The sequence below is a fragment of the Cricetulus griseus genome, chromosome X (assembly GCF_003668045.3).
Source record: "Cricetulus griseus strain 17A/GY chromosome X, alternate assembly CriGri-PICRH-1.0, whole genome shotgun sequence".
NCBI classification, from domain to species: domain Eukaryota; kingdom Metazoa; phylum Chordata; class Mammalia; order Rodentia; family Cricetidae; genus Cricetulus; species Cricetulus griseus.
The window spans coordinates 68,952,191-68,979,577 of NC_048604.1; the positions used below are offsets into that span (position 1 = coordinate 68,952,191).

The 27,387-nt window shown below is 48.7% G+C and overlaps 1 protein-coding gene across 9 annotated transcripts; it reads right to left on the minus strand.

Annotated features, from left to right (window-relative positions):
• Positions 1-3,433: 3,433 nt before the first annotated feature.
• Positions 3,434-27,325, minus strand: Med12 (mediator complex subunit 12). Of its 9 annotated transcripts, XM_027431721.2 has the most exons (46): positions 27,033-27,325; positions 26,412-26,516; positions 26,005-26,196; positions 25,713-25,872; positions 24,912-25,093; positions 24,641-24,751; positions 24,275-24,529; positions 23,622-23,768; positions 23,200-23,299; positions 22,950-23,086; positions 22,595-22,726; positions 21,681-21,807; positions 20,341-20,570; positions 19,679-19,759; positions 19,391-19,561; positions 19,042-19,186; positions 18,824-18,874; positions 18,410-18,528; positions 18,080-18,223; positions 17,486-17,649; positions 17,154-17,285; positions 16,578-16,805; positions 16,258-16,402; positions 15,984-16,104; positions 15,448-15,549; positions 15,235-15,348; positions 14,800-14,975; positions 14,459-14,638; positions 13,354-13,425; positions 12,766-12,899; positions 12,465-12,626; positions 11,686-11,797; positions 11,432-11,521; positions 10,802-10,911; positions 10,477-10,612; positions 9,742-9,903; positions 8,032-8,409; positions 7,667-7,817; positions 7,325-7,530; positions 7,086-7,163; positions 6,777-6,994; positions 4,821-5,058; positions 4,666-4,669; positions 4,172-4,308; positions 3,896-3,977; positions 3,434-3,714 (listed from the first exon to the last, which is right to left on the minus strand). In XM_027431721.2, the coding sequence occupies exons 1-46, from the start codon at positions 27,129-27,131 to the stop codon at positions 3,671-3,673; spliced, it is 6,564 nt and encodes a 2,187-aa protein (XP_027287522.1). In that variant the 5' UTR covers positions 27,132-27,325; the 3' UTR covers positions 3,434-3,670. The 9 variants fall into 9 exon arrangements, with proteins under 9 accessions (XP_027287522.1, XP_035305824.1, XP_035305822.1 ...); XM_035449933.1 differs by lacking the exon at positions 4,666-4,669 and having other exon boundaries at positions 4,172-4,303; positions 7,334-7,530; XM_035449931.1 differs by lacking the exons at positions 3,434-3,714; positions 3,896-3,977; positions 4,172-4,308; positions 4,666-4,669 and having other exon boundaries at positions 4,782-5,058; positions 6,777-6,864; positions 6,940-6,994; positions 7,086-7,160.
• Between the last annotated feature and the right edge of the window lie 62 nt (positions 27,326-27,387).

The following is a 27,387-nucleotide window of genomic DNA, read 5'->3' on the forward strand; positions in this document are numbered from 1 at the left end:
AATGAGCACGCACGCACTTGTGTACCCAGGCGCGCGTGCATGTGAGCATGTGTGCGCCGCGCACGCGCGTGCACACACACACACACACACACACACACACACACACACACACACACGTAGGCGCGCGCGCACACACACACACACAGAGAGAGAGAGAGGGGGGGGGCACATTTAGTTTTCCCCCTTTTCTCCCGCCTTCCGAGATTTCAGGCATGTTCCTTTAAGAAGTGGCTGAAGAGGTGGGGGAGGGAGATTGGGAACAACCGGCAATCGGCCACCAAGGGAGGGGAATGAGAATGTGTGTGTGTGTGTGTGTGTGTGTGTGTGTGTGTGTGTGTCTGTGTGTGTGTGTGTATCTGTGTGTGTGTGTGAGCGAGAGAGAGACAGAGACAGAGAGAGAGACAGAGAGAGAGGCAGAGAGACAGAGAGATAGAGACAGAGACAGAAACAGAGAGACAGAGACAGAGAGGAGAGATAGAGAGAAAGGCAGGAAAGCAGGCAGGCAGAAAAAGTGACTAAAGGGATGGGGGCTCAGAGGAAATGGGGAGCAAAGTATGGGGTGGGGAGATCCCAGACACTGCCCAGAATGCACCCGGGTGGAGAGGAGGAGAGGAGGAGGGGAAGGGGAAGGAAGGGGTAGAGGGAGGTGGGGCAGGAGGGAGTGGGTGGGTGTGTATATGGGGGGGTAGTCCGCAGCTGAGTTCACACAATCCCCCCATTCACCGTCTCCATGGCAACTCTGGGGCACAGACCGCTCATTCACACGGCTTCCCTGCCAGCACCCCCCCATTAACCCCCTCAATGCTGCCCCCACCTCATAAATTCCATTAACCCTTTCTTGAGGCCTTCCTCTCCAGCAACCCTTCGGCGCCAAATGCCAAATTCCCCTGTTGAGTCAGTTCGCTGCAGCCCCTCCCTCTGGTGAACACCTAGGCAAACCAACCGACCCCCAAATGCCCTCTGTACCCTAGGACCCACTGTGAGTTCCCAAGGCCAAGATCTCCATTCTGGTCCAACTTGCAATTTGGGAGAAGACAAGGGGAGGCAGCAATGCTGGGATGAGAATGGCATCTAAGGGGACTTTGGGGGTTGGAGCGGTATTGGGTAAGGGGCATTGTGTTGGAATGGACCAGTGTTGAGAACTGCAGAATTGGGAGCTATGTAGGTTTGGAATGGTATTGGAGGATGAGATTGCCCTAGAATGAGGATAGAATAAAGGCCTCCATTGGGTGGGGGGGCTGCAGAGAGTGGGGGAGGGAACCTGGCTATAAGATGCTATGATGGAAGGGGGATGGGGGTGCACTGCAGGGGAGGGGGTATTAGCAATGTGCAATACTGGAATTGGGACTAGGGGCTCTGATTAGGGGTATATTGATGAGCATGCAAGCGGGACCATAGAAATAGAAGGACCATGGGCGGGAGGATGATAGGGATGCAGGATTTAGGGAGGAGATAGAGGAGAAAAGCAAAGCCAGGGAGAGGGTGGGGAGGTCAGGGGTACCTATGGAGAACACGGGGTTGAGAAGGATGGGAGCCACTGGCTGGGGAGGTGGAGGGACCCGGGATTGGGAGGGGACAGGATTGAGGAAAGGTATGGGCAGCTAGAGGATGAGAGACCGGAGCAGGCGGCCTCACCTGTTCCCCAGGCGGCTGCAAACGACTGAACCCGGCCACGGACCACCCATATCGCCTCCAGGCCAAGGGCTCCGCACCCGAATCCCCGAGATCAGCTCTCCGGCAGCCTGGCTGCTGTGCCCGCGCACCGAGGGGGCGCGCTGCGCGTGCCCGGACACGGGGGGCGCGGTCCCTGGCATTAACTCCTTTTGTGCCAGTGATGGCTCAAGTCCTGGGGCATGGCCCAATACCCTCACCCCATGTTGAAGCAAGCTCTGCTCCCACTTTTCCCATCCCCTCCACACCTCACACCCCAAGCTGTCAGACAGGTAGGTTTATCTTCTAGGACAGCAAGCCCAAACTTCAAAACTTGAGACCTTGACACACAGAGAGAAACTGAGGCACTATATGCAGAAGACCCAAGTTTCTTGCCACAGAGACCTCACGTGGCAACCATCACCTCTTCTCAGCTCCAGCACCACCCAAGCAGCAACCACCAGTGGGGCTGCTTTGTTCTCATCCTGTTACCCTCCCAGAGGTCAATGTCATTCTCTTCTGCTCTACTAAGGAAGATAGGATTCAGACTGTCAGAACACTAGTTGTTTGACCATTATGGTTTCTACCCCACCCCAACAGCTAATTCCTTTATCTAGTTTCAGTAATGCACCTGTCCACTTGACCTAGCACACATACACCCTCAAATCCCTGCTGAATGTCCCTTATCCCAGCTAAACTTCTACCCACTAGGGCTCCTGGAGTATATTTGCCATGATAGTCAGGAAAAAGTGCTTCAGATGTGTTGGCTTTATCATACCTGGGAGCCCATTCCTTACTCATGACTTGGACAAATCCCATGTGTAGGAGAGCTTTGTGGGCTCAGAAGGACTTTTAAAAACAACTTGGATATTGATTGATTGGCACTCCTGCTTTTATCAGCACACTGAACACTTCCCAGTGATAGGGTGTAACTGCAGCTTGGAGGGTCCCCTCCAGTTGTCACCCCTTCCAGGCTAGTGTAGCCCCTTCCAGCCCCAGCTGAGCAGACCAGAAATCACCATTGTCATAAAGCAATTGGGATCTCCAGCACAGCCTTGGGTCAAAGGCCCAAAGCAAACAGATCACAAAGAAGGTGAGAATGACCCAGGCCTTGTTCCAAATGTAACTCTGAAGGAAGTTTTGAATTGGGAGTGAGCAACAGTTAGCATGGGAAACTGCCAAGGTGGGTGTGTGAAAACATGAAGTTTCAACAGCAGGCCAGAGAGAAGCAGGTGTGGCTTTTTGCTGGCCTCTCTTCCTACTACAGCCACTCTGGACTTCTGTCACTTATTCTTTGACATCTCATACCCTTGGAGAGCAATTTCTTAGCCCAGAAACGTTACCTTTGGGGAAGTTCTCTAGCTAGCCTAATGTATGATGGGGACCACGTGAGATGACAAAAGGAAAGGTATTGTCAGGCCTCTGTCCCTACTCTCAGCTTGAGACCCAGTATATGGAGTGTTGTTGAAGGATGATGGGTTCCACTGATTTCTCTCCAGCCCAATGAACCCCCTTCTTCTAATGTTATGTCCCCAGTGGAAGACAGTTGTTATGAAGCTGCACTGTTTAGTTGAGGAGGTAAGCAACCCCAAAAGGACTTGAGGGCTTGGAGCTCATTGAAGGTTGCTTTTGAGCAGGAAGAAAGGATAGTAGTTAGAATTCCGGAAATGGAGAGGGTAGAGGGTGAATGGCGGGAGAGAATATGGAAGGCATGAAGGCTCTAAGTTGTTCATCGTTTCCCTGGCACTCTCAGGGGAGACCCTTCCATGTGCAGATTCACACATTTCCTTTGCAAAGAAGCTCTATGTATTGTGTGCAACAGCTCTGGGGTCTCTATATAAATAATATACAAAAACCCAACAGTTCAATGCTTCACATTAACAAAAATACTAAAAATTCATTAAAAATGGAGCCTGAGGGAAGGACCCCAACCACTACTGGAGCTCGCCCAGGAAGGGGACTGGGAATTAAGCAGAAAAGCTGGGCCACATCCAGTGTACAAGCAGTTCCTCCAGTTGACTCAGTAGCGTCCAAATATGTTGGTACTGGGTTGTGGCTGGGTATCTGTGAAAAATGAGAGAATGTCAGGGGCAGAAGACCAATGAGGGCTCATATTCATGAGGAAAAGCTAGTCAGATGGGAAGGGACCTCCAGAACCTGGGCCTGAAGCCAGCACCTCAGCCAACTCTGCCTACCCCATCCCCACTTCGCTCCCAGATTCTTCTTGGGAAGGAGGAAGGCTTACTGGAGAGCTGTTGTTGAAGTTGCCGCACAAGAGCTGCTGTCTGTTGCTGCTGCTGGGTCTGCTGAAGCCCCTGGCGCTGGAACTGGGTAGAAATGTAAAGTGGAAGATGAACTCCAACCTTCCATCTCTGTCTTCACCCATACCTCCTAACCTATTAGTGTTGTGCCTATCCTCCCAGCATTACCCCATCACACACTGTTCCTAGTCTAGGCTGGCTGTGTGCCCATCCTGTGCAGCTAGCTATCCTGGGACCTACTCCTGTAGTTCCACAGCTACCTGGGGCTGGGACTGGGGCTGGGGTTGGGGAGGAGCTGCCTGCTGCTGCTGTTGATGGGGCTGCTGCTGTTGCTGCTGCTGCTGCTGCTGCTGCTGCTGCTGCGGCTGCTGCTGTTGGTGCTGCTGCTGCTGCTGTGCTGCTGCTGTGCTGCTGCTGCTGCTGTTGCTGCTGCTGCTGCTGTTGCTATAGGCATACAAGAAAATTTTAAGGAGAGTAAGGGAGCTATGACTTCGTATTGAAAAGATGGCTGCAGGTAGGGAAAAGGGAGTTGGGGCCAAGGAACAGTGAGAGAACTCTGGTCCACATCTAAAAGAAACCAAACAGTGTATTTGGCAGACAGTGTCCATGTTTCTCCTATGATACTTAGGAAATGAAAAGGAGGGGAAAGGAAACCACCTAAGTAAGCACCATGATCAAACTGAATATGGTGGTGCAGGCCTGTCATTCCAGCATTCAGGAGGCTGAGGCAGGAGGATAGCCATGAGTATGAGACCCTGCTTGAAGAAACCAAAGAAAACTAGTACTACATCACCCATTCTGCTGGGTGCTTAGCACATTACCTCATGTTTCATCTTGGGGACAGTATGGGAAGAATGTATCCTTTCTTTCCTGGGCTCCTAAGGCTCACACGCAACCCCAGGGCCTTACCCGTAGAATTTGCTGCTGCTGCTGCTGTTGTCGGATGTGATACTGCTGCTGCTGCTGCTGTTGCTGCTGCTGTTGTTGCTGCTGCTGCGTTGCTGCTGTTTGCTGCTGCTGTTGTTGCTGCTGCTGTTGCTGCTCAGGCAGGATGGAAGTTGAACGGACGCCTGCCTGGACACCCTGGGCACTCAATGGAGTCATAGTACCCATCATGGGTGTCTGCTGCAGTGTTTGGTGTGAAAACCTCCAAAGACAAGAGGTCCAGGGGTCAAAGCACAGGGCAGAGAAAGGGGGTGGTACAAACCCTGGGTCCCTGACCTGAAAGCAACTAACAAGTCATTGTATTCATTCCTCTTGGCACTAACTAGAGGAGCCCTTCTGGAGTCTGACAGAATTCTAGGTCAGGGAATAAAACACAAAGACAATACTCCATTTTACTGTCTCATAACCTTAATGCTTAGGAATTTTTCGATTCTGTTTCAGCTATTTTTCTCTTATGAAAAACAGTCTGCACACGATAAGCAGTCTATAAACACCTATCAAGGGTTTTGTGGTTGCTGTTGTGCCCCAGAAACACCCCCAGTTTTTCTGCTACTCCATATGCCTGTTCTACCCAAGTCTGCCCATCCCTGACAATCTGCAGCTGGGCTCCCTCGCTCGTCTTCTCCCACCTTCCCCTACACTCTGTCCACTCTTTCCACAGTGATCTCTTACCATGCCAAGCTCCTCCTATCACTCTCTTGAGCAAAGCAGTCCTTTCTGGGGTTGTCTCTCAATGCTATATCTCACTGTTCAATGTCATATGTCAGCTTGTCCCCTCTAACTTAGCCCCTGCTCCTTCCCTAGCTCAAGATTCACACTACATTTAAGATTTAAGATCTGCTCCTTTCTGTCTCTAGACACTCAATCCAGTCCCATGTTTTTGCTCATGCTGTTGTCTTTACCTGGAATGCCCTTCCTTTTCCCCTTCTCTACAAATCCCAATCATAGCTATCCTTAATGGTCAGCTTGAATCCGTGAATCTTTCCCTAGTGACTCTGATCTACATTGCCAGTAGCCCATCTTTTCTCAAGTCCCATTTTGTTTGTTGGCACCCAACTGAACACTTGATCATGTCTTTGTTCATACCATTCTCTAAACATTCTTCTGCATGGTATCTTCTTCTTCTTCTGTATAAGACCTCTACTTCTCAACTAGGGTAAAAAAATCTTTGTGGTGAGGAACCTTGTATGTTTTTTTTCACTCTTTCCTCACTCTAGTCCTAACATAACGTTGGCTACACAGCAGGCAATTAATCAGCCCACTCTAGAGTATTCTGAATCCTAAGTTGCAGAGCCTCATGACAGTTACCCAAGTCTTAACTAAGATTTGACTAGAATTAATTATGAAATTTATTTGTTACTCCATTCTAGAGTTCAAGTGCTTTTTCTTCCCTTGAGACAAGGGTCTCATGTAGCTCTGGTTGGCCTCAAACTCATTATGTAGCCAAGGATGATCTTGAACTTCTGATCTTTCTCTAGAGTGCTGGTATTGCAGGTGTGTAATAACATGCCAGGATTTATGTGTTGCTTGGGATTAAATTTGGGACTTCATGCATGCTAGGTAAGCATGCTATCAAGTAAACCATATCCTCAGCCCTAGAGTTGACTATTTAATACCAGATTTAGGACTTCTTATTCTTTACTATGTCTAAAAACCCTAGATCCCTTCTTATCAAAGTTAGCTGTATTTGTTTCTTCTCTCTGGTCCTCAAGAAGTACCAGGGTTGTAAATGTGAGACTATTGGTTTCCAGGGTCCGTTCCAACTCAGGTTGTTTGTGGTAATGGTGATGGGACAAAAGTAGTATTCCTGATGTCTCCCAAAGTTCAGGCTCATCTATTACCTCTAGTATGGGATTTCCCAAATCAGATGCTTGCTTATATCTCAGTGTCCCTTCCCAGTTCACCACTAACTTTGGATACCTTTGAGTGGAAGTCAGTCCATGCCCATACGTTGGGGCCTGCTGATGCACATAGCCACTGGGCCGCTGTTGCAGGTGGCGGGTAGGATCTACAAGAGTAGGATTGGTAGAAGGGTGGGTGCTCTGATAAGGTTGGCTGGAGTAGCTGGGGGGCACCATGGTACCTGCAGGGCCTGTGTGTTGCTGCAATCCCACATGTGATACATAAGAAGTATAGCCCTGGAGAGAAGGATGCGAGACAGAGCTGGGGCATGAGTGTGTAAAGCAGCTTGCTCCCCTCTCCCTTATGTTCATAGTCTTAGGCACTTACCTGGGAAGTCTGCAAACCATAGGAAGAACTAGGAGTCATCTGATGGACAGATGACTGTCCCAACATCCCCTGACTCTGCTAAAGGGAAAAAGGAGAAGTCAAATTCAGGAAATGCTTTCTGTCATGTCTCTTTTATACCTTCTACCCTGCATGTTCTTGTGAAGTTCCCAAGTATCTCCTCAGTCCTGTGACCCACCAAAATCCCTCTCCCTGACAGTCCTCCCTACTGCCCCTCTCACTATCTTTGCCTGGAGCTGTTGGCGAAGGCGCTGTCCCTGGGGCACTGTGGGTTGCTGCTGCCGGTACACAGAGGTCTTATAAGATGAGGGTTCAAGGCCCATGACAGTAGTCATAGTTGTGGGCAGCACACCAGGATAAGTTGGTCTAGTTGGCAGCTTCTGCATTGGTAATCGCACAGGGCGGTAGGGGTCCACACGAGGGCCACCTGGAAAGGAGAGCAAATTGACCTCTCTGAGATCCTCATCCCTTCAGCCTGTTAAAAAATACAGTTCCAGCCATCCACATCTCCCCTGGAGAGGGAGGAATGTTCAACTCCACCATTCGTAGTGACTAGCACTTACCAGCAGGTAGTGGTTGATTCTGGGTGTACAGGCCTAGGGAGTTCTGCCTATAGTTAAGGTGGGATATGGAACCAGGATTTGCATGGTGCAGAAGGTCTGGAGGTACTGTCACACCATAGGGGCCACTCCGACCTGGGCCCATGCCATAGTCCTGCATGGGTGCAGAGGACAAAGGTTACAGCAGTTGGGGGTCGGGAGGTAGGAGAAGGAGGGAGAAGGGTGTAAGCAGGAGTGGCACTGATACATTATTATCACGATTCTAATGGCACCCCTTCCCCATGTACCCCATACCTCCCTTAAACCAGGAACTTTAGCTCCCTACCACACAAAATTAGGAAGGGGGTAGGTAGGGATGGGGGACTAGCCTCCGACTTGGTGGCTGGCTGGCTGCGTTTTTTGCCCTTGGTGGACTTCTTCTTGCGCTCCTCAGTGCTGGGAGGAGCAGCCCCCTGTTTGTCAGTCTTGGGGGGCTCAGGAGCCTTTTTCTCAGGCTCTAGTAGGGCAGGGGCTGGTGGCTCCTCATCTTCTGGGGGCAGTGGTAGTGGTTCCAGGTAGTAGGCTCTGGGCCGAGGCCTCAGGTGTGTGTGGTAGAGAAGCAGCCGTTGCTGCTCCTCCCCTCGTGCCACTCGGCGGTCCACTCGGACTGTGCCAAACCAGGCCCAGGAGAGTGGTGCTGTTGATGGCTTCAAGCCCTCAAAAAGATCCCAGGGGGAGATCTTTTGTTTGGTGGAAACTTGTAGACCCTGCTCCAGAAAATGAGAAAACAATGAGCTGTTGAGCCTTGGAAACAGGAGGCAGGACTTGAGAACTTATAGAAAGAGTAAAATATCTGTTGACAAGTTTTCAAACAAGGAAAGACTTTTAAGTAGATCAGGGGACATGATGAGAAGAGGAAAGACAAACACTGACACAGACATATGCAGGAAAGACCATTTTTGCTGGCACAGAGTTGAATTGCAGGAGAAAGGCGTGAAGGGGAAAGGTAACGCCAGGACAGAAAGAGGTACTGAAGGAGCAGACAGGGAAACAGAGGTGCTGGGGAGGGGAGAGGCTGACAGAAAATGTGAGGGACACAAAGAAACCATTGGGGAGGGAGGAGCAGAAAGGGGAAAGGAGAGGAAGAGGGAAGAGGAGGAGAGGAGGGGAGGGGAGGGGAGAGGAGAGGAGGAGAAGAGGGAGAGTGAAGGGAAGGGAAGGGAAGGGAGGGGAGGGGGATAAGAGGGAGGTGGGGGAGAAGAGGGGGAGGAGGGGGAAGGGAGGGGAAGGAGAGGAGAGGCAAGGAAAAACTAAAGATGGCAGAGAAAGAGAAGAGAAAGACAGAGGAGTAGGGGTAGAGAAACAGGGAGGGCAGGAGGGAGAGAGAGACACACTGATGCAGAAAGGAATCAAGAGAGTGTATACACAAAGGGGTTTCACTTTGCATTTGAAACTCTGTATTCCCTTTTCTCCCTCTTCTATGCAGAGTAATACATTTAATCAAGAAAATACTGAAACTAAGGGCTGGAGAGATAGACCAATGGTTAAGAGCCCTTGCTGCTCTTGCATAGGACCTAGGTTTTTTTATTATTATTATTTTTCTGGAATCCACATCAGGCGGCTCACAATCACTTATAACTCCAGCTCTAGGGAATCCAACTTCTGACCTCCATGGGCATCTGTACACATAAGTGGCATACATATGCACATATAATGTTTTTAATCCAAATATTGAAGCCAACATGAAAAAAGGGAAGTAGAGTTGGGCAAGTAGAGAGACATGAGGAAAAGAGGCAGGGGTCAGCAGAGCGGTAAGAGGACAAGAAAAGAGGTGGGGCAGAGGGGAGGGAAAGTGGGAGAGGGTCAGGAAGAGATAGGTGGAGGTAGAGCAGTTTTCAAGAAAAGGGTGAGATTACAAAAGAAGGGGAGATAAAGTGCAAGGAAACCTAAGTGATTTGCTTAAAGCCCAGGTGGTCTGTAGGTTTTATTGAGGAGAGCCTAATGGGCTCCTGAACTCAGTGTGTTAGCTGGAATTGTGAGATCAGAAATGAAAATGGGGTGCTAGGGGGTAGAGGGCATGGCAAGACAACAGAACATGCCTCCTTCTTGAAGATGGAATCGAAGCCGGCAATCTTGTTGCCTTTGGTGTCGATAAGGGAGCCCTGTGGCTCACAGGTAATGACATCTCGGTTCTGCTTGGGTAGTGGCAACAGTTGATGAACCTTTTCCAGACTGTCAGACTGGCGCTCCCCCAAGTCCTTCTGCAGGAACAAGAAGATAGGCCATGAGTTCAAAGATACAGAACAAGAGAAGTAGGAAGTCTCAAGGGTAGCAGAGAACATAGTATGTATAAAGACACTAAGAGCTGGGCATGGTGGTGCACAGCTATAATCCCAGCACTTGGGAGGCTGAGGCAAGAGTATTTTCAGTTTGAGGGCCAGCCTCGGCTATATAAAGAGCCACCCATCTCAAAAACAACAACAACAACAAAAAAAAAACAAAGATAATCTCAGCACTCATGAGGCTGAGGCAGGAGGATTGCTATGGGTTCAAGTGCAGTATGGGCTATGTAGTGACATATCCCTTACAGGACAACCTGTGTTACCAAATGAGATCCTGTCTCAAACCAAACAAACAAAGAGTAAATTTTAAAAAAGGCATTTAGTAAATCTGCATTGCACAGACAAAAAAGAACAGACAGGAAATGGGGAGGAAGAGGGCTCAGACCAAAACCAGTCATCTCACTCCCCACTCCCAGCTCCCAGGCCACACAGTAAACACAGGCAGAGTTGAGTCTCCAGCACCCCAATCTTGTTCTTGACTCCCTTGCTCACCTGAAGCTTCTTCACCAAGTTCATATATGCACGTTTGTTTTCCTCCATGCTGCCCTGAGAGATACTAGACATGTCTGCAGCCAATGTTCCATTGATAAGCACACTCAGCATGTCCAACACAGTTGTGAAAAGCTCACTGTGGCAGGTATGGAGAAAACCAGAGAAGCAAGAGGTTAAGAAAAAACAGGCAGGAAGGGATACTCATGATGTTATCCTAAGGGGTGTGAGACTGTGTGGGGAACTCAGGGCATGGAGTCACTGGTTCCTGCAGCTGTTATGTGGTAGGGACTCCAGGAAAATGGCCTGCAGGGTTGAGAATGCTCACTTGTTAGACTGCATGTCCACAGTGCCGCTGATAATGATCTCCAGGAGAAGCTGGGCCCACTCTGTAGTCTGCTGGGTACTACGCTGCACTGTGTCAAACATGCCTCCCACCTGCCAGAACCACAAATCAGTTAGATGGTGCAAGGTGATAAGTGTTTGAGAAAAGCTTAGGTTCGAACCTGGTTGGGTGGGAGCAGAGACCCCTGAGGCCATGTCTCATCATTTGTACTTAGGATTTACTATTCAGTCTTGGGTCAGTGGCTGAATTTGATATATCAGGATCTGTTTCATTACTTATAAAGAGATGGGACTTGTACTAAACAAATTCCATAATTCCATTCACCATTCTAAAATAGGTTTCTAGTATTTCTAGGGCTCAGCCAGAATGTCCAATACTGAAGCAGCGTGCCTGAAGCACACAGGGTATTCAGTCTATTGGATCCTGGCTACAGGGGTTCAGTTCCTCTAACCATTTTAAAAGGTCCCGTATCCCTTGAGAAAGCAGGGTTAATATTGGAAGACCTCAAAGAACCTAGGGCCTCCATTCTCAATCCTGTCTTCCCCAACCTGGGGCTTCCTAACTGTATTTCCAGGCCCATCCCTTCTTCCTTCATGCCAGATTCCCCCTTACCAGGTTGAGCCGCAGTTTGAGTGCCTCATGCATTAGTTGCTTTGGTTTGCAATCATCTAAGTACTGGTTTTCTCGCCAATTGATCACAATCTAGGATAGAAACAAGTTTAACACGTGCTCAGGGATCTTCTCCTTTCTAGTCCAAGTCATCAAATGTTTTTATCAGAAAATAATGAAGGGTCCAAGCATGTAGTGGCCTCTTAGGTACATCCTTCCCCACCCTGAGGCCATCTCCATGGCCCAGACACCCATACCTGGTGCACCTGGCTGTGGAGAGAGGCGAGGAGTCCCTCGCGTTGCTCATCCTGCCCTTTCAGACATGTCAGCACCAGTGATAAGAAAGGCTGCTGGCTCAACAGGGACATGCTAAAGCCATGAGGAGGGGGAGGGCAGGTAGAGGAGACTTCAGGTCAAGCAACTTCCAACTTTCTTGTCCCAGATTCTACTCTTAAAACATTTTTTTTACATTTCATTTCTGTTTTCTATGTATTTGTTTTCTTTTGTGTGCAATCACGTGTGCATGCCATGCTGCACATTTGGAGGCCAGAGGAAAAACGTGCAGGAATTGGTTCTCATCTTCTACCATATGGTCCCTAGGTTGGATCAAACCCAAGGCTGGCAGCAAGCATTTTTTTTTTTTTTTACCCGTGGAAACACCTTGCTGAACCCTAGATTCTACCCCTAAGATGTGACTTCCTGCTTAGCCATGATATTCAGCTCTTGACTTGCCACTTTCTTTTCTATTCTTTCCTTCCTTCCTTTCTTTTTTTGGTTTTTTGGGACAGAGTTTCTCTGTATAACAGTTCTGGCTGTCCTCGAAGTCATTTTGTAGAGGAGGCTGGCCTCAAACTCAGATCTGCCTGCTTCTGCCTCCCAAGTGCTGGGATTAAAAACTTGTACTACCACATCCCACCCAACTGCTACTTTCTCATGAGGACTATTCTCTACCCTGAGTCCCAAAGTTTATTCTTCCCTGGGCCTGCCGCCTCCTCTCCTTTCTACTCTTCAGTCCTCACCCACAGAGCCCCTTTACCTCTTCTGTTTTTGTCGATCTCGTTCTTTTCGGGAAGAGGAACCCAGGTGCTGACCCTTCTCCAATTCCTCCCCAGCAGCTTTCAATACGTGGCCCTGGACTGAGGTGGGCAGTTTGGCAATGAGAGGAGCTACCAGCCATACGCCAGAACGTTCTAGAGAGCTAGAAGACAGAGGACATGGGCTTCAGAGGAGCCAGGTAAGCAAGGTTGAACAATCTATCATTTCTTTTCCCTGTGCATGTCCAGTATCACCATTAGGAAAAGCTCAGGAGAGACAAATCCTAACATGTTTCTATGCACCTGAGCACAGGTTTAGTCTTGCTGCTGCTGGGCATGTTGCTTGCTGTACTTCCAGAAGATGACCCTGTCTCTGCTGACTGTTGGAAAACCTCGATTGTGGCCTTGGCGATGTTCTCCAAGAGGGAGTTCATCTCCTGGGGAGGATAAAAAGTGCAAAAGTGCTAACTAAGTAGCTAGTGGTGAGGGGAACATGACAGGAGATGAGGCTGAAGGAGAGCATCGTGGCAGTCAACATTAGGGACATAACATATAGGGTGCTGCGCCTTCTTGTACCTCCACAGTCTTACAGTTCCCCACCGTCTTCTCCTTTGCAGACCTCCTTACATCTGTGGCCACAGAAACAGGTTCTGTTCCTAGCCCAGCCTTACTGTTTCCACAGCTGAAAGCCCCAACACTCTCAACCCATTTCCCTTATCAACAGCTCCATGCGCCTGCCATTCTCACCTCCTCTCTTATCTCCTTCAGCCAGGAGCTTGAGGGCAAGACCTCAGTTTTTCTAAGATGGCTGATATCCCTGACAAGGGGAACTGGAAGTGGGCCTGGGAAAGGGAGGGCCTGGGAAAGGGAGGGCCTGGGAACATTACTTACATTGGTGGGGGTCTGCTTGATCATCAGCTGTAGCTCCAAGGAGGACTGGCGCATGGTCCACTGGTCCAAGTTCTGGCGGTTAAAAACCCCATTCCCAAACTGGTCATAACTGTACCACTCTTAGCTACCTACTGTTTCATGGCTAATTCCTAATCGTCCAAAACAGATTCCTAGAAGTTGGGAAGGGACCTCTATGTCCCTATCTTTTGGAAAGACTACATTTAAATAATAATACAAAATCACTGAAAACTAGCGTATTTTACGTATTGTTAAAAAAAAATGATTCCATAGCCCCCTAGATTCCTGTCCTGGGGCCTCACAAAGTTGTGCTCCATGCCTAACCTTTAAATCCCTAATGTTAAGGTTGAAATCTGACTCTGCTGTTTTCCATCAGCTGCTCAAAGTCCCCCACAGGGCCTTTACAGGACGCTCTCTCACAGTCCTGTAGAGACTGGAAGCTACTGTTAGGTAATCTCCCTCTCGAATTAGCTCCTCCAGGCTAAAGAGACCTCATTCCTTTAGTTCTTCTTCCATGGCCTTATTTATTCACCCCCGAGTCAGCCATATGTCTGAAGTATGACAATGTGAAAGGGCACAGGCACACCTGAGTTCTCATACTGGCCCTAAACTTCTTAGCTCATGAGGCCTTGGACAAGGTAATTAACCTCACAAGCCTCAATTTCTTCGCTGGCCAAATAAGGATATTCCTATTCACTTCACAAGGTCATAAAGAGCAAATGAAAAAATGAATGCATGTTGCCATGCATATAGTACCTGTGCATGAAATACAATTCCAACCATAGTAGCTATTACCATTCACTCCCTGAATCACAACCAAAGTGCCATATATGCAAAGCAGAATCCAGGCCTCCAAGAGGCAATTCTTCCCACCGATGAGCTATACTCACTGCAAACAGTTGTGCAGTTATCTAATAGCCTAACTCTCGAGTCCAGACCAGACCACTAGATGTGCTTCTAAGTCCAAGCTGGAGCTGTTTTCCTTGCTACCATTCTCCTACATGCTTATTCATGCTTAACGAACAGTTCCCGCTGTTTCCAGGTAGGGTCCTGCTGCTTCTCCCCGCCACCCAGCACCTTGGCCTACCTTGAGAATACGCTTAATGCGCTGCCGCTGGGGGTTTTCTCCATCTTCGTTGTCCAGCAGTCGATGTGGGTAGCAGATGAGCTGCATGAGGCGCTGAGCCTGGGCACTACTCAACACTGGGTCTTGTAGATCATTGCTATCCTCACACAATGACTTAAGGCAACGTTCTCCTACCCATTCCTAAGGAGACTGATAATCAGACTACAGGCAACTCCGGGAAATTGTGCCAGGGGCAGGCAAAGAAACCAATGTATAGCAGGGAGGTAGTGTGGTCATGGGCTAGAAACAAGACTATCTTACACAGAAGCATTTAGGTGGTGTGGGGGGAAGGTGAGACTGACCTGTTGGCAGATGCTTCGCAGCACGTACTTGGCATAGACATCCAGACTTGCTGTCTCCACAGAGATGTTGCGGCCACCCTGCCTCCGACCACCACTACCACCTCCTCCCTCCTCTTCTGGAAGTTCTTCTGTTCCTCCCGTCACAGTGAAGCCTGAACCTTTCAGCTCCGCATCCCCTGTGGTTCATGGGTGGGAGATAGGGAGGGCAGAGTGCAATCAGAACACTGTGTGGAAACCTTCCCTGGCCCACAGAGGCAGAAATTCCCCAAATGCTGCCTTATGAAACAGAAATATACAGAAATATATTTCCCTCCCCCTTTCTCCAAAGGTCACAGAGACCACCTTTGGGAGGGAGAAAGACTGTCCCTGTAGTTTTGCTGGCACTCCACCCTATATACACTTCTGGCATGTCTCTCTTCCTGCCGCCTTGCATACCGAGTACAAACACAGCCTTGAGAACAGCAAACACAGCTCCATCCACGATGCGGTTCTGGGAGGCAGCCAGCAGGTGGCGGTCACAGGAGGACCGGATTCCAACGGTAGGTTTGTCTACAAGGGAGCCGAAGTCAGGGGAAGCAAAAGTAAAAGCAGTGGGGTTGGGAGAGCCACAGTTTCTATAGCTGCCTGGCTTCAATCAGAGTCACTTACTTCCATCAGACTGGCAAGGATTAAGTTGTGGTGTCTTGAACAGGTGGAGGAGGATGCGGCAAGTGAGCCGGGCCCCTGGCTCAGAATCCTGCTCACTACAAGCTAAAATGAAGACAGAGCACATCTGAAAAGGACGAAGCCAAACTCTATGAATGTGTATGTGTGTTGGGAGGGGGAATAAGGTGAAACACAAGTGAGGTGAAAGGACAAGAAACAAGATAATCCTGACGGAGAAGCGGAGCAATGATACACAGCTGAAGGGTCAAAACCCACAAAGGTCCATAGACTGGGCTGAAGCTCATGCTCAAGCATGAGGGAGGTATTGGGTTCCATCCCCAGACATACACATACAGTGCAGAGGTGTTATCAGGGCTGCCATTTCAAAATAGGCCCTCTGAGCCTTGCAGCCTGGTGTGCCACAAAGCACTGGCCTGGGAACTGTGGCAGGGTGTTCCATAATCAAGAGGATGGTTATGGAGCATGAATCAGCACTTGATGGAGACCTGATATTCTAGGGTTATGAACTGGGACTTTACCAGCATTGAGGAGTGAAGGGATAGCAGCACAGCGAATCAGGTCTTCCAGGAGCAAACACTGCCGGGCAATGAGGATGGCAACAAAAGTAGCCAGGGAATCATGAAAGGACAAGTCACTTACCTGAAAAACAAAATCAGTGTGGCGGGAGGAGCCCTAGCCAGTGTGCCAGGCCTCCACTCCCAACTCTGACCCGCTATGGTCTTGAATATGGCCAGATCCCTACCATATAGGTAACTGTCTCATTCTCCAGCAAGACCCCACCCAAAAGCTTACGTCTACATTGCACAGGAGATCGTTGAAACCACAAGTGCCATTGTTAGAGGAGCAGCACAAGGCCTTAAGTACTCCTAACCACTCTGCACTCAGTGACTTGCAATAGCCGGTCAGCTCCGCACACAGGATTGCAATGTCGTTTACCCTAGGGAAAAGTACAAAAGTCCTCAGGAAAAGTCTTGGTCTACAAAACCTCAGACTCACAACTTTCTGTCTCTGCCCTAGTAACAATGGAAGGTCTAGTATCTCTCAGGTAAGCCACTCCTCCCAGTATCAGATGGAGGCCTGATGGCCATTCCTCAACTCAGTATGCCCCATACCTATCAGGATCGTGATGCCCCACACAGACGTGCATAAGAGCATTGCAGACAAAGCTGTAGCGATTGGCAGGGTTCTCGCTAAGACTCTTGCCTAGCCCCGTGTAGGTGAAAGTGTGAGCAGCAGGGTTCTCCAGAGTGTCAATCATGAACTCCGGTGCCCAGCGCATATTGGATTCTGATGGCTCCACATTGCAGTAGATGGTGTTCTTCACTTTTGAGCAAAAGTCACTGCAGGGGTAGGGAAAGGAAACAGCAATACTGAAGGAGGTCTGGTAGGGTACAGGGATGGGCAGGAAAGGGGAGAAAAGAAAAAAGAAAAGGAGTGAAGGATGGAGGACCTTGGGAGAAGAAAAAGGGAGCTGGGCCACAGCAGACATGGCAGGAAGGGAACCACATGTGATTAAGAAAGAGTGGCCTGTGAAGGCAAGGAGGAAGAAGGTTCACTTTCAGCAATGAAGTAACAAGTGAAGGACATAGTCCTTAAGCGATCCCGCACAGACAGCTGGGCGCTGAGGTGTGCGGTAATGGGAAGGAGGTAGGACTAGCCCCATTCTCTTACCCCTTCACCGCTCTTACCTGAAGAGCTCCCCAAATTTGCTCTTTAAATGGCTACAGGAGGTATACAGATCATAGAGATAAGCAAGGATACAGCGCTCTGCAGAGGAGCCATCTGAACGGTTCATCCCATGTTTCACTACACCACAGAGCCTGTCACAGAGGCAGGGTAGGGAGGATCAACAGGGGTATACATGGCCCAGGGCACAAAAGCCCTGGAAATAAATTCAAGTGTCTTGGTACAGCTATTCCTACCCATACCTTAGCAGCAGACTCTGCCCCACTGTGTGGACCCATGTATAACGATCCTTCCTAGGCCATTAACAACTGGCATTTACCAGAACCCTGCTTACCCCTCAAACACTTGTGCCATCTGGTCCTGGTTGAGGATGAGGCAGGCATGATAGTGTCGCAGGACAGCCACGATACATAAGCATAGGCTGGTTGTGTAGCTGCCCACCAGATCAGAAGATTTGAGAAGGAGCTCGGCCTCAACCACGCTCAGCTCATTCAGCAACTATCAGAGACATGGAGGTGAAACATAAGAGGCCCCTTTCATTGGCCATAACCCCACTTTCTGGAAGGAACTTGACATGGCCAAGCCTGAGCTCCTTCCTGCTGCAGCCACTTCAGCACAGAAGGGTCAGGTTACCATGTACCAGTGTCGCACTCTACTAGCAGTATCTCTAAGCAGTCTCCAGGACAGCATGCTATAAACTCCACAGGGGGAGGATGGTCTGTACCCAAAGCTCTAATCTGTCTCTTGGGCCTCCCCAGGGAGCACTTAAACCTCTATTCCAGCAGTCTTAGATCATGTTCCACTCCCACTGTGCTAGTCTTTCAGCCATCCAAATAGCCTAGGAAACTGGCTGGAGCCTCTACTCCTCTTCATGACCCTATAGAGCATGAATTCCTTCTTCCGCCCTTATCTGGCCCAACTTCCCCACCTGAATGGCAAAGTCGATGAGGCCACTGATGCTCAGTGAATATTCCATGAGGTCGAAGATGAACTGCACATGCTGCACCAGAGGCAAGTGGTATGACATGCCAAGGGCAAAGCTCGTGATCTGCTCCAGAACATTCCGGGAGACCTGATAAGGGCAGTAGGAGTGAGACAGGAATGGAAGGAAAGAAGACCTAGGGAAGCAGGAAAGGGTGATGGTGGAAGGGGATGAGACCAGCAGGCTTAGCCTGTTTAGTAGGGGGGGGGAAGATAAAACAAAAAGGAAAAGAGGAAAAGAGGCCAGAATGGGAAGGGGGCTGGCTTAGGCCCACACCTGAGCCGTGACCTGGTGTTGGTCATAATGAGAAAGGTGCTGGAACTTAGCAAAAATATCTTCAGCAGTGGGGAAGGCTTCCGGCCGGTTGCGGCGTCGCTTCTGCCCATCTTCCCCACCTGAGCGGACAGTTGAAAGCAATGAGTCAGGACAATGAAAGAAAACCAGTTGACTAGGGGCTGGGGTAGGGGTGTGGCGAACGGACTATGGTAGGGAGGGAGGAGGGGAAAAGGGAAGGAGGGAAGGAGAAGAGAAGGGAAGGGTGGTCAAGGAAGGGCTTGGGTAGGGATAAACGGGACAATGAAGCACAGGTTTAAAGGGCCACAGACTATGTGGACCTCTGAGGAATGTGTACAGGGAGGCGCTAGGTTAAGGGGGTAGGGGGAGGGCAGTAAGGGGCTTACTGTGAGGTACCTAAGAATGTCAGGTCTCCAGGATTCAGAGGCACAATAGGAGCAAGCTGGTCTGTAGAGGGGGGGAATGAGGGGGAAGTTTCAAAAGGACTAGAGCTCTCAGGAGACTCCAAGAGACAGGACATTGGGACATGACTGGGGAGTGCCCTACACTGGGCATGGGAAGACTGACTAGGGCATTCTTTGGGGAGACTTCTGTTTAAGGAGACTCAAACCCACCAGTTTCTGCTGTTCCCTTGCGGTTCAGAACCTTCAGGATATCCTTGGTAATCTTCTTGATGGCATGGCGGGCATCATCTCGCTGCTTCCCCACCCCAAACAGTACGACCAACCGCTGGTTGCACTCATGGCTGCATGACTCCTCCTGCATCCCGGCAGCACCATCAGATTCCATCATGGGTCTCCTGCCCTCCTCTTAAGAGCATGCTTTGTATCTCTCAAAGCTCCCACGTTCAAGCCCCTTCTCAAACACACCCACACCCTGGGGAACTGGTCTAGCCCCTCAGCAAACTCCTTGGATGGAAATCTGGGCTCAAAGCAGACTATCACAAATGTTGGACAACAGTACCTGTGGGATTGGAAAGTGTGTGGCATACTGCACATGTCGTGGCTGGTCATAAAGAACCCCAAGTGTCCCCTCCATCTTCTCTTTGGGTGGGGGTTTCACTTCCTTTTCGACATCTGGTTTCTCAGGGGATGGGCTTCCCTTCCCCTCACAAGGCATAGTAGGGGAGAACAACTAAGAGGGTGAAAGGGCAGAACATTCAGGAGAAGCAAAAGGAGGCATAAAGAAATTCCAAAAGGAGGCATAAGGGGAGAACCAAGGTGCTGGATTCTTCCATGCTTGGGATCTTACTGAGAAATCGGGCTTCTCCATGTCTTCAAAAAGCACACTGGAACTAGGGTCTATGTCCATAGATTCAGAGAGCCCTGGATCCTGCAGGCACACAACAAATCAAGAGCTGCCTTGGTCCTGGAAGTGCTTCCTCACTGTCCAGGAAAGTTCATTAAGAACTGGATCAAGGCCAGGCGTTGGTGGCGCACACCTTTAATCCCAGCACTCGGGAGGCAGAGACAGGCAGATCTCTGTGAGTTGGAGGCCAGCCTGGTCTCCAGAGCGAGTGCCAGGATAGGCTCCAAAGCTACACAGAGAAACCCTGTCTCGAAAAACCAAAAAAAAAAAAAAAAAAAAAAAAAAAAACACCAAAAAAAAAAAAAAAAACAACTGGATCAAGGGGGCATGAGGAAAGCCCAAGTTATGGATTCAAACCTTGTTCATTTACTTAACCAGTAGGCAAAGCCTCAGTTTCCATCACCTTTAAATGGAAAGCAGGAGAAGTACCTCACAAGCCTTTTCTGAAGATTAAGTGAAAAACTGACATGAGACTATTCTATAAATCATGAAGTTCTGAGAAAATACCATTATTCTTGGGTACAAGAGATGCTCAGAGGCTTCTAGAAGCTGTAAAAATGGGAACGTCAAAAGTAATAATTAAGAGCAATGAAAAGGACACACACCTCTAGCTTGCTACTGCTGCTGCCTTCAGTCTCCTTGCGCTCTGGGTCATCCGCAGGATCATCAAAGGGAGAGGGAGGCCGAGGACCAGGGGCTCCAAAAGCAAGATCTCCCCGAGAGATGAGAGTGCAGGTGTACATGTTGTGCGAGAAAACATCGTGTCGGATCAGTTCACAGAACAGCAGTACTAGATTAAAGAATTCCACTCGTTCACTCTCACTGCGGGGATCAGCTAGAAAGAGGGAATGAGGAGAGATAAGTTAGCAGAACACAAGACGGACAAAAGAGATAGGGACACATCTCAGTAATGGCGCTCTTAGACCAGGCAGAGACAGACACCCCTGAGGCAATAACAGGAAGAACAACAAAAGAAAACCCTGATAACGGGTGGTTGGTAGGTCTGGGAAAATGCCTCAGCAATTAAGAACATTCCCTGGCTGCTCTTCCAGAGGGCTGTTTTTCCAGAGGGTTTGATTCCTAGCACCCACATGGCAGCTCACAATTGTCTATAAACTCCAGTTCCAGGGCATCCGAAGCCCTCCACCAGCCTCTGCAAGTACCAGACATGCACATGGGGCACAAACATAAATGTAGGAAAAATTCACATACACAAATATTTTAAAAAGGATGGTTGGCTGCACCGCTTAATGCTGTCCACCACCACCGTGGAATGAACAAAGTATCTTTGCTCCTGTGTATATACTGGAAATGCTTTGCTCAAATGTTCTTGTGTTTATTCTTTGCTTTTCTCTATTCTATTAAAATTGTGAGACCATCAAGAACTACGCCTAAAAGTAATTCTGCACAGAACCCAAGACAGAAATGTAGACCAGAAGGGCCTTCTTTCCTTTCTTTTTTTTTCTTTCTTTCTTTCTCTTTCTCACTTTCTTCTTTCTTTCCCTCGTTCTTTTTCTTTCTTTCCCCTCCTCTTTCAGCTCTTTCTTTCTTTTCTTTTTTTTCTTCCTGATTTTTTTTTTTTGAGACAAGGTTTCTTTGTGTAGCCTTGGCTGTTCTGGAACTAGTTCTGTACAGAAGGCTGGCCTCAAACTCAAGATCCGCTTGCCTGTGTCACCTGAGGGGTTGAAGGTGTGCACCACTGTCCAGCTTTTGTTTTGGTCTATTTTTCAGACAGGTTTTCTCTGTGTAGCCCTGACTGTCCTGAAACTTGCTCTGTAGATCAGGCTGGCCTTGAACTCAGAAATCCACCTGCCTCTGCCTCTTCTGAGATTCAAGGTGGTGTCACCACCACCCAGAGGCCAGAAGGTCCTTCTTTATGTTTTCTGATGACATGATTTATAATTGAATGTAGGCAAAGGAACTGGAAGATTATAGGTGTCCATACTCAGCATGGGAGCCTGTGTATCCAGAAACTGCAGGAGGACATCCTGGAAAATGGGTGCACTAGGAGCAGAAAGCGAACCAGAGGCGACTGAGCCCTTCTCATCAGCTGCTTCGGATTCTCCACAACGCTGCAAGACGAGAGAACAAACTGAGCGGTGACTTCTCCCTGTTTCTTCACTCTTCAATATGTAACCTTCGAAGTGTCACCTGTCTTCCATCCCACACTTTTCATTTCCTTTGCCACTTCTCAACTACAGCCTTGGTCTCTTCTCTAGCCAATTAATCCATCAGCTCTTTTCCATTTGTGCCTATGTCCTTAACAATCCCTATAAGTTCTCTACCACTTTTCTTTTCTTTCTTTGTTTGGTTTTGTATATTTTGTTTATTTGATTTTGTGAGGCAAGGTCTCCCTAGGCAGCTCTGGCTGGTCTGGAAGTCACTATGTAGACCAGGTTAGTCTCAAACTCATAGAGATCAGCCTGCCTTTGCCTCCTAAGTGAGTGCTTGGATTAAAGTCATGCACCACAATGCCCAGCATTTTTGTAAAACTTTTTTTTTGAGACAGAATCTTTCTATGTGGCCCTAGCTGTTCTAGAATGCGAAAGGTAGACCAGGCTGGCCTTGCACTCAGAGATCTGAGGTACTGGGATTAAAGGTATATACTACCACGCTTGGCTTTTTTTTTTTTAACTTTTGAGACAGTCTCTCTAGCTAGTCCTGGTTGCTTTGTAACCATGATCTTCCTGTATATGCCTTTCAAGTGCTGGAATTTCAGGTATGTGCCAAGACAAGAGCTCTCTATGGTTTCTTTCCAATCCCTCGGGTCCAGTCCCATTCCCACTACTACCTCAATATGTCCAAACCCAGTTAGAGTCTTTCCATTGGGCAACTCACTCCCTTTTCTTAGCCTCTAACCTCAGCCTCAATCTCGGCTTGTCTCTTCTCCAGAAGCTTGGCTACTACCATAGCACGATGCCGACCAGAACGCTTGCAGCTAACAGCCCATTCACATAATAATGATACCACAGCATCATCATCTGAGGAAATCTGTAACCAAAGGATTTGACAAGGATAAGTAAGGGAAGGCTAGGAACAAAAGAAACGAGTTCCTTTTTCAAGTATAGGCCCCACCTAAAAATATCATAGCCCCAGGAACCAGGAAAATCATCACTTCAGGAATCTGCTGCTTTCAATGAGTTACTAACCTTACCCTTATACAGACCGCTTCTCCTGTAATGTTTTTGCTCTTTCTGTTTTTCTTCTTACTCACCTCATGACCATCCTTACTAGGCCCCAATCCAAAGATTCGATTACAAAGGGAGTCAAGGGAATTACTAAAGTCAGAGCGCTCAAAACTATGGCTGTCCAGCACTTCTAAAGTATGGAGCACCCGTCCAATGGTGAAACCTGAGGACAAACAGTATTAACTAGAATTAACTAGAGAGTCAATGCATTCAGATTCTCAGATATCTATGAATCCATCACCCATCCTTTCTTAGTTCCCTCCCTCTGACACCTACCCGCAGTAGCTTCCTGGCACTTATCAAAAGACCAGCGAACCTCAACTGCTTGTCCTCGCTCCTTGATCTGCTGTTCAATCTCTCGCAATTTTGCTCGGACCTGCAATATTTTTTAAAAAGCTTTAAGGAAACACCCAAATAAATGAAAAGCTAAAAGAAGAGTAGCCGAAAGCTGGGCGTGGTAGTATATGCCTGCCTGTAATCTAGCAGTTGGGAGGCAGAGGCAGAAGGATCACTATTAAGTTTGAGACCTGCCTGGTCTACACAGCAACTTTCGGGTCAGTGAAGGCTACTTAGCAAGATTCTGTCTCAAAAAACAAACAAAAGCAGAAAACAGTAGCAGACTCCAAGTCACTATTTCTAGAAAAAGAATCTAGCATTACATCTCAACTTCAAAGTACCAGGGTAGTATTTAAGCTTACCTGCTGAGTGAAGGCACTGTTACCCTCTGGCATGGGCAAATTGGAAGGAGCAATGGGCAGGTGGTCAAGTGGTGAACCAGTTTTAATTCGGCTATCAGTCAATGAGTAGTGCCAAACTAGGGCACTAGGACAACACAGGAGGATAGTCTGCCAGACAAATAGATGAATCAAACCCAATTATCATGGCTACCTTTCTAGAATCCCCCACTTAAGGCCCACCTCCTTTAGGTTTTGCATCTGATTTAGGTTTACTATGACTGAGTCCTTGGGGCAAGTATCATTCTTGATCCGCCTCTACCTCACCTTCTTTTATTATCATTTTTATAGTATTTTCAGACAAGGTTTCATCTGGCTATATAGCTTAAGCTGACTTTGAACTCACAGTCCTCCTGCATCTTCTTTCCAAGTTCTAGGACTACACGCATACACTACCATACCCAGATTCTCAGGCACTTTCCTAAGAAGCTTTGGGCCTAATACTTAAGTCTTGGGAGAGGATGTCCGAAACTTCTGAATGGGAGCATCCTATTACAGAGAAACACAATTCTTAAATGGGTTGCTCAGTGCCTGCTCCCACCTCTGAGTTGGACTCACCCCATTCTCCAGGATGAGCAGTCAGTTCTTTACACTTTCTTGGGCCCTCTAGTACCTACCTGAAGGATACAGCTGAGGCCAAAAACCAGGGGCCGGTGCTGAGGGCACATAAGCAGGTCACTAAAGGGAGTCGAGGGTGTACTGCTAGTTGGGGGTTGAGGTGCAGGGGTAGTGGGCAGAGAGCTTGTTGACTGAGCAGATATAACATGAGATGAGTGGCTGCTCACGCCATCCAGCTGCAGAGCCAGTCTCCGGGTGCAGAAGTAGGCGAGGCGGCGGGACAGATAGGCAGACTGAACAAATTCCCCTGAGTACTGTGAAGACATGACCAACAGAGCCCCTAGTTTTCTCCAAGAGACACCGCTCTGATGTCTAATTATTCCTCGAATCCCTTCAAACATTCCCTCCCTAGGTCTTGATCTTACTCGAAGCAGTAGAGGAAGCAGCAATTTAAGCAATTCATCCTCTCCAGGGCGTATTTTCTCAAAACATTCAAGCACCCAAGTCAGGAATTCATGTCTGTCCAGCATTCCATCCTATGGATAGCAGGGAACTATTAGAGGTAAGGCAGATAAAGTAAATGGAAGGATGAAGAGAGCCACAACAGGGGCAAGGTAACAGACAAATTCCATTCTATACCAACAGCACAGGATAAGGTGTAATTGAATCCCATGTATAACATGCTCTTGCTCCTACCTGAAACATGAACATGGCGAGCTTCTCATTGTAGTCCCACTGCCTGATTGCCACCTCTATATCATGGGGCAAGGGTCCTATAGTAGAACCACAGCCTCCACTTCCTGGAGGTCCTGGCCGATAATATTCAGCCATCTTCTGCAGCTGTTCCCATAAGTACTTTGTGATGATTTGGGTCCATTCTAAAGAAAATATGGAAAGGGAACTATTTGATACTATTCTTTTGTTTTGTTTTTCCAGACAGGGTTTCTGTGTATTGTTTTGGAACCTGTCTTGGAACTCACTTTGTAGACCAGGCTGGCCTTGAACTCACAGAGATCTGCCTGCCGAGTACTGGGATTAAAGGCGTGCACCACCACCTCCCAGCCTATTTGATAGGCTTCTTAGGCTTCGAATACTTCATATCCCCTACCTCCTCCCACAATCACCACACTTCTGAGCTCTATTCATCCTCTTAGCCTGTAGACAAATGCCACCTCCTTAAAGCAAGTAATCATTATGTTCACTGAAGTCTCAAAGAATCTTCTGTCTACTCTTTTGGCATTTAGCGATTTTTATATTTAATTAGGATACATATGCCTTCGAATCTCCACTAAGATCCAAAGAACAGAGATTATAGCCGGTCACCTTTACAGCCCAGTACCTGACCATAGCAGATAACCAAATTACTCCATGCTTACCAATTGAATGAGTGCAAGATTCATGCAGAAGCAAGGAATAGAGACTGGGAAGAAGAATTACTCTAAGGCTCTATCACTCCTTGAAGCCATCAGTGGTATACCAGGTGTACAAATTACCTACCAGTGAAGGGGTCAGCAGTATTTTTCTTCTTAACCTTAGTCTCAGACATTGCTGCATAGTAAGCACAGGTCATCTTAATGAGCCAAGCAGCCCGCATCACAGGCACTGTGTATTTGGCTAAGTACCCAAACACTTCTTCCTTCTTACTGAAAATGGGGACCTGGATGGGCGTCACAAACAGCAAGGTCTCTATTACCCCAGGAGCTGATACCATGTAGTTTAATATCAGAATATAGGTAGATACCTGACACATTCCCCACCTTGACTTTAAGAACAGGAAACAGTACCTCACCTTTTTGGCTAGGTGTGTGAGTGGTTTGGTGCCAGCCAGGTCAGTGAACCAGGTGTTAATAGCACTCTGAGATCGTGCAGTCACCAGCCAGAAGTTGTCCTTCTGGTTCATTAGGGACTTTCTGCGACCAGTGTCAGACAGAGTATTACAGCGTAACTTCTCAGCGATAATGCTGCTGAAGTTAGAACTGATCTAAAGGAAGAAAAGTATACCTCAGGGTGGTAAGAAGGGGCAGACAGGTGGTTCTGCTTTATGTGGAAAAATGCCAATGTTGTAGCACTGTGTTAACAACTGCACTGGATTATGAACTCTGCTGTTTAGGTTATCCTTTTAAGTTTTCCCAATCTAGAGCCTTTGCTCCTCAGATTCTTCCAGCCTTTTCCTTCAGCCTGGCAGGGTTATCTCACCTTGGCAGGATTGAAGTTGACGTTCTTGGCACTGCCATGTTCATCCCCAGAGACAGCAGGCTGGTTATTGAAACCTTGTTTTACATTCAAAGCCGTCAGTTCATCCTGAGGCAGAAAAACAGCATTTCAGCTCACCCCCATTCGCCTTGTAGAAGAGCTTGTAAGAAAGGGCAGAAAGGAAGATAACAAGGGAAAAAGGGAGGAGGAGGTTCCCGAGTAGAAGAGGTTGTTATTTAAAGCCCAGCCCTTATGTTCATTTGGACCCCACCCTCACCCCCACAGTCAATGAGATTCCCACATCCCCCAGAGCGACCTCAACATCACTCTTCCCTTGCCGGCACCTCACCAAGCTGGCCCTAACAACTTTCTGAGGTTTGTGTGTGAGCGCCCGCATGAGTGTGGAGGGGGGCACCTCTGGCGTGGCTCATGAACCATTGCCGGCTCATCAACCGGAACTGCCGACAGACCCTACTCTCCGGCACCAGTCCACTCTACTCTTCCCCCTTTTGGGACTTTTGCTCACACCTAATCGCCCCGCCCCCCCTTCCCTGAACTGTCAGTGTCTCTTCCTGTACTAATCACCTGCCCGGACCCCGCGGGAGCCGGGATTTGTGAACGCACCTCCTTCTGTTTGGGATCTTGAGGGTACACATCGGGAGGCCCCAACCGCAGCCGCTTCAGGGGTCGGTGCTCGTAGCTCAAGATCCCGAAAGCCGCCATCTTGCCCAGCCCGTACCGCCGGAGGCGCCTGCAGGGCCAGGCGAGGTGGGGAGGGAAGGGGCGGAGGACCGAGGACGGGAGGGAGCGCGGGGACAGCAAGCCGGGCGGCGGTTAAGAGGACTGAGGCCGAGAGAAGGGGGGTGGCGGAGGCGGGGCACGTTAGAAACTCTCGATTACTGCCGGAAACTGCCGAGGGACGCTGGGTACCGTCGGACAATACTGACTGCAGAGGGGGTGGGGCCTCGGCAGCGCGGGG

Excerpts from the sequence above, each read along its gene's own strand:
- Med12 (XM_027431721.2), bottom strand. The coding sequence starts at position 27,131 with ATGGCGGCTTTCGGGATCTTGAGCTACGAGCACCGACCCCTGAAGCGG. Across the intron at positions 23,769-24,274 it reads GCCTCAGCTGTATCCTTCAG|ACTATCCTCCTGTGTTGTCC; the intron begins GTAGGTACTAGA and ends TTTGTCTGGCAG. Across the intron at positions 23,087-23,199 it reads GTGCCAGGAAGCTACTGCGG|GTTTCACCATTGGACGGGTG; the intron begins GTAGGTGTCAGA and ends GTTTGTCCTCAG.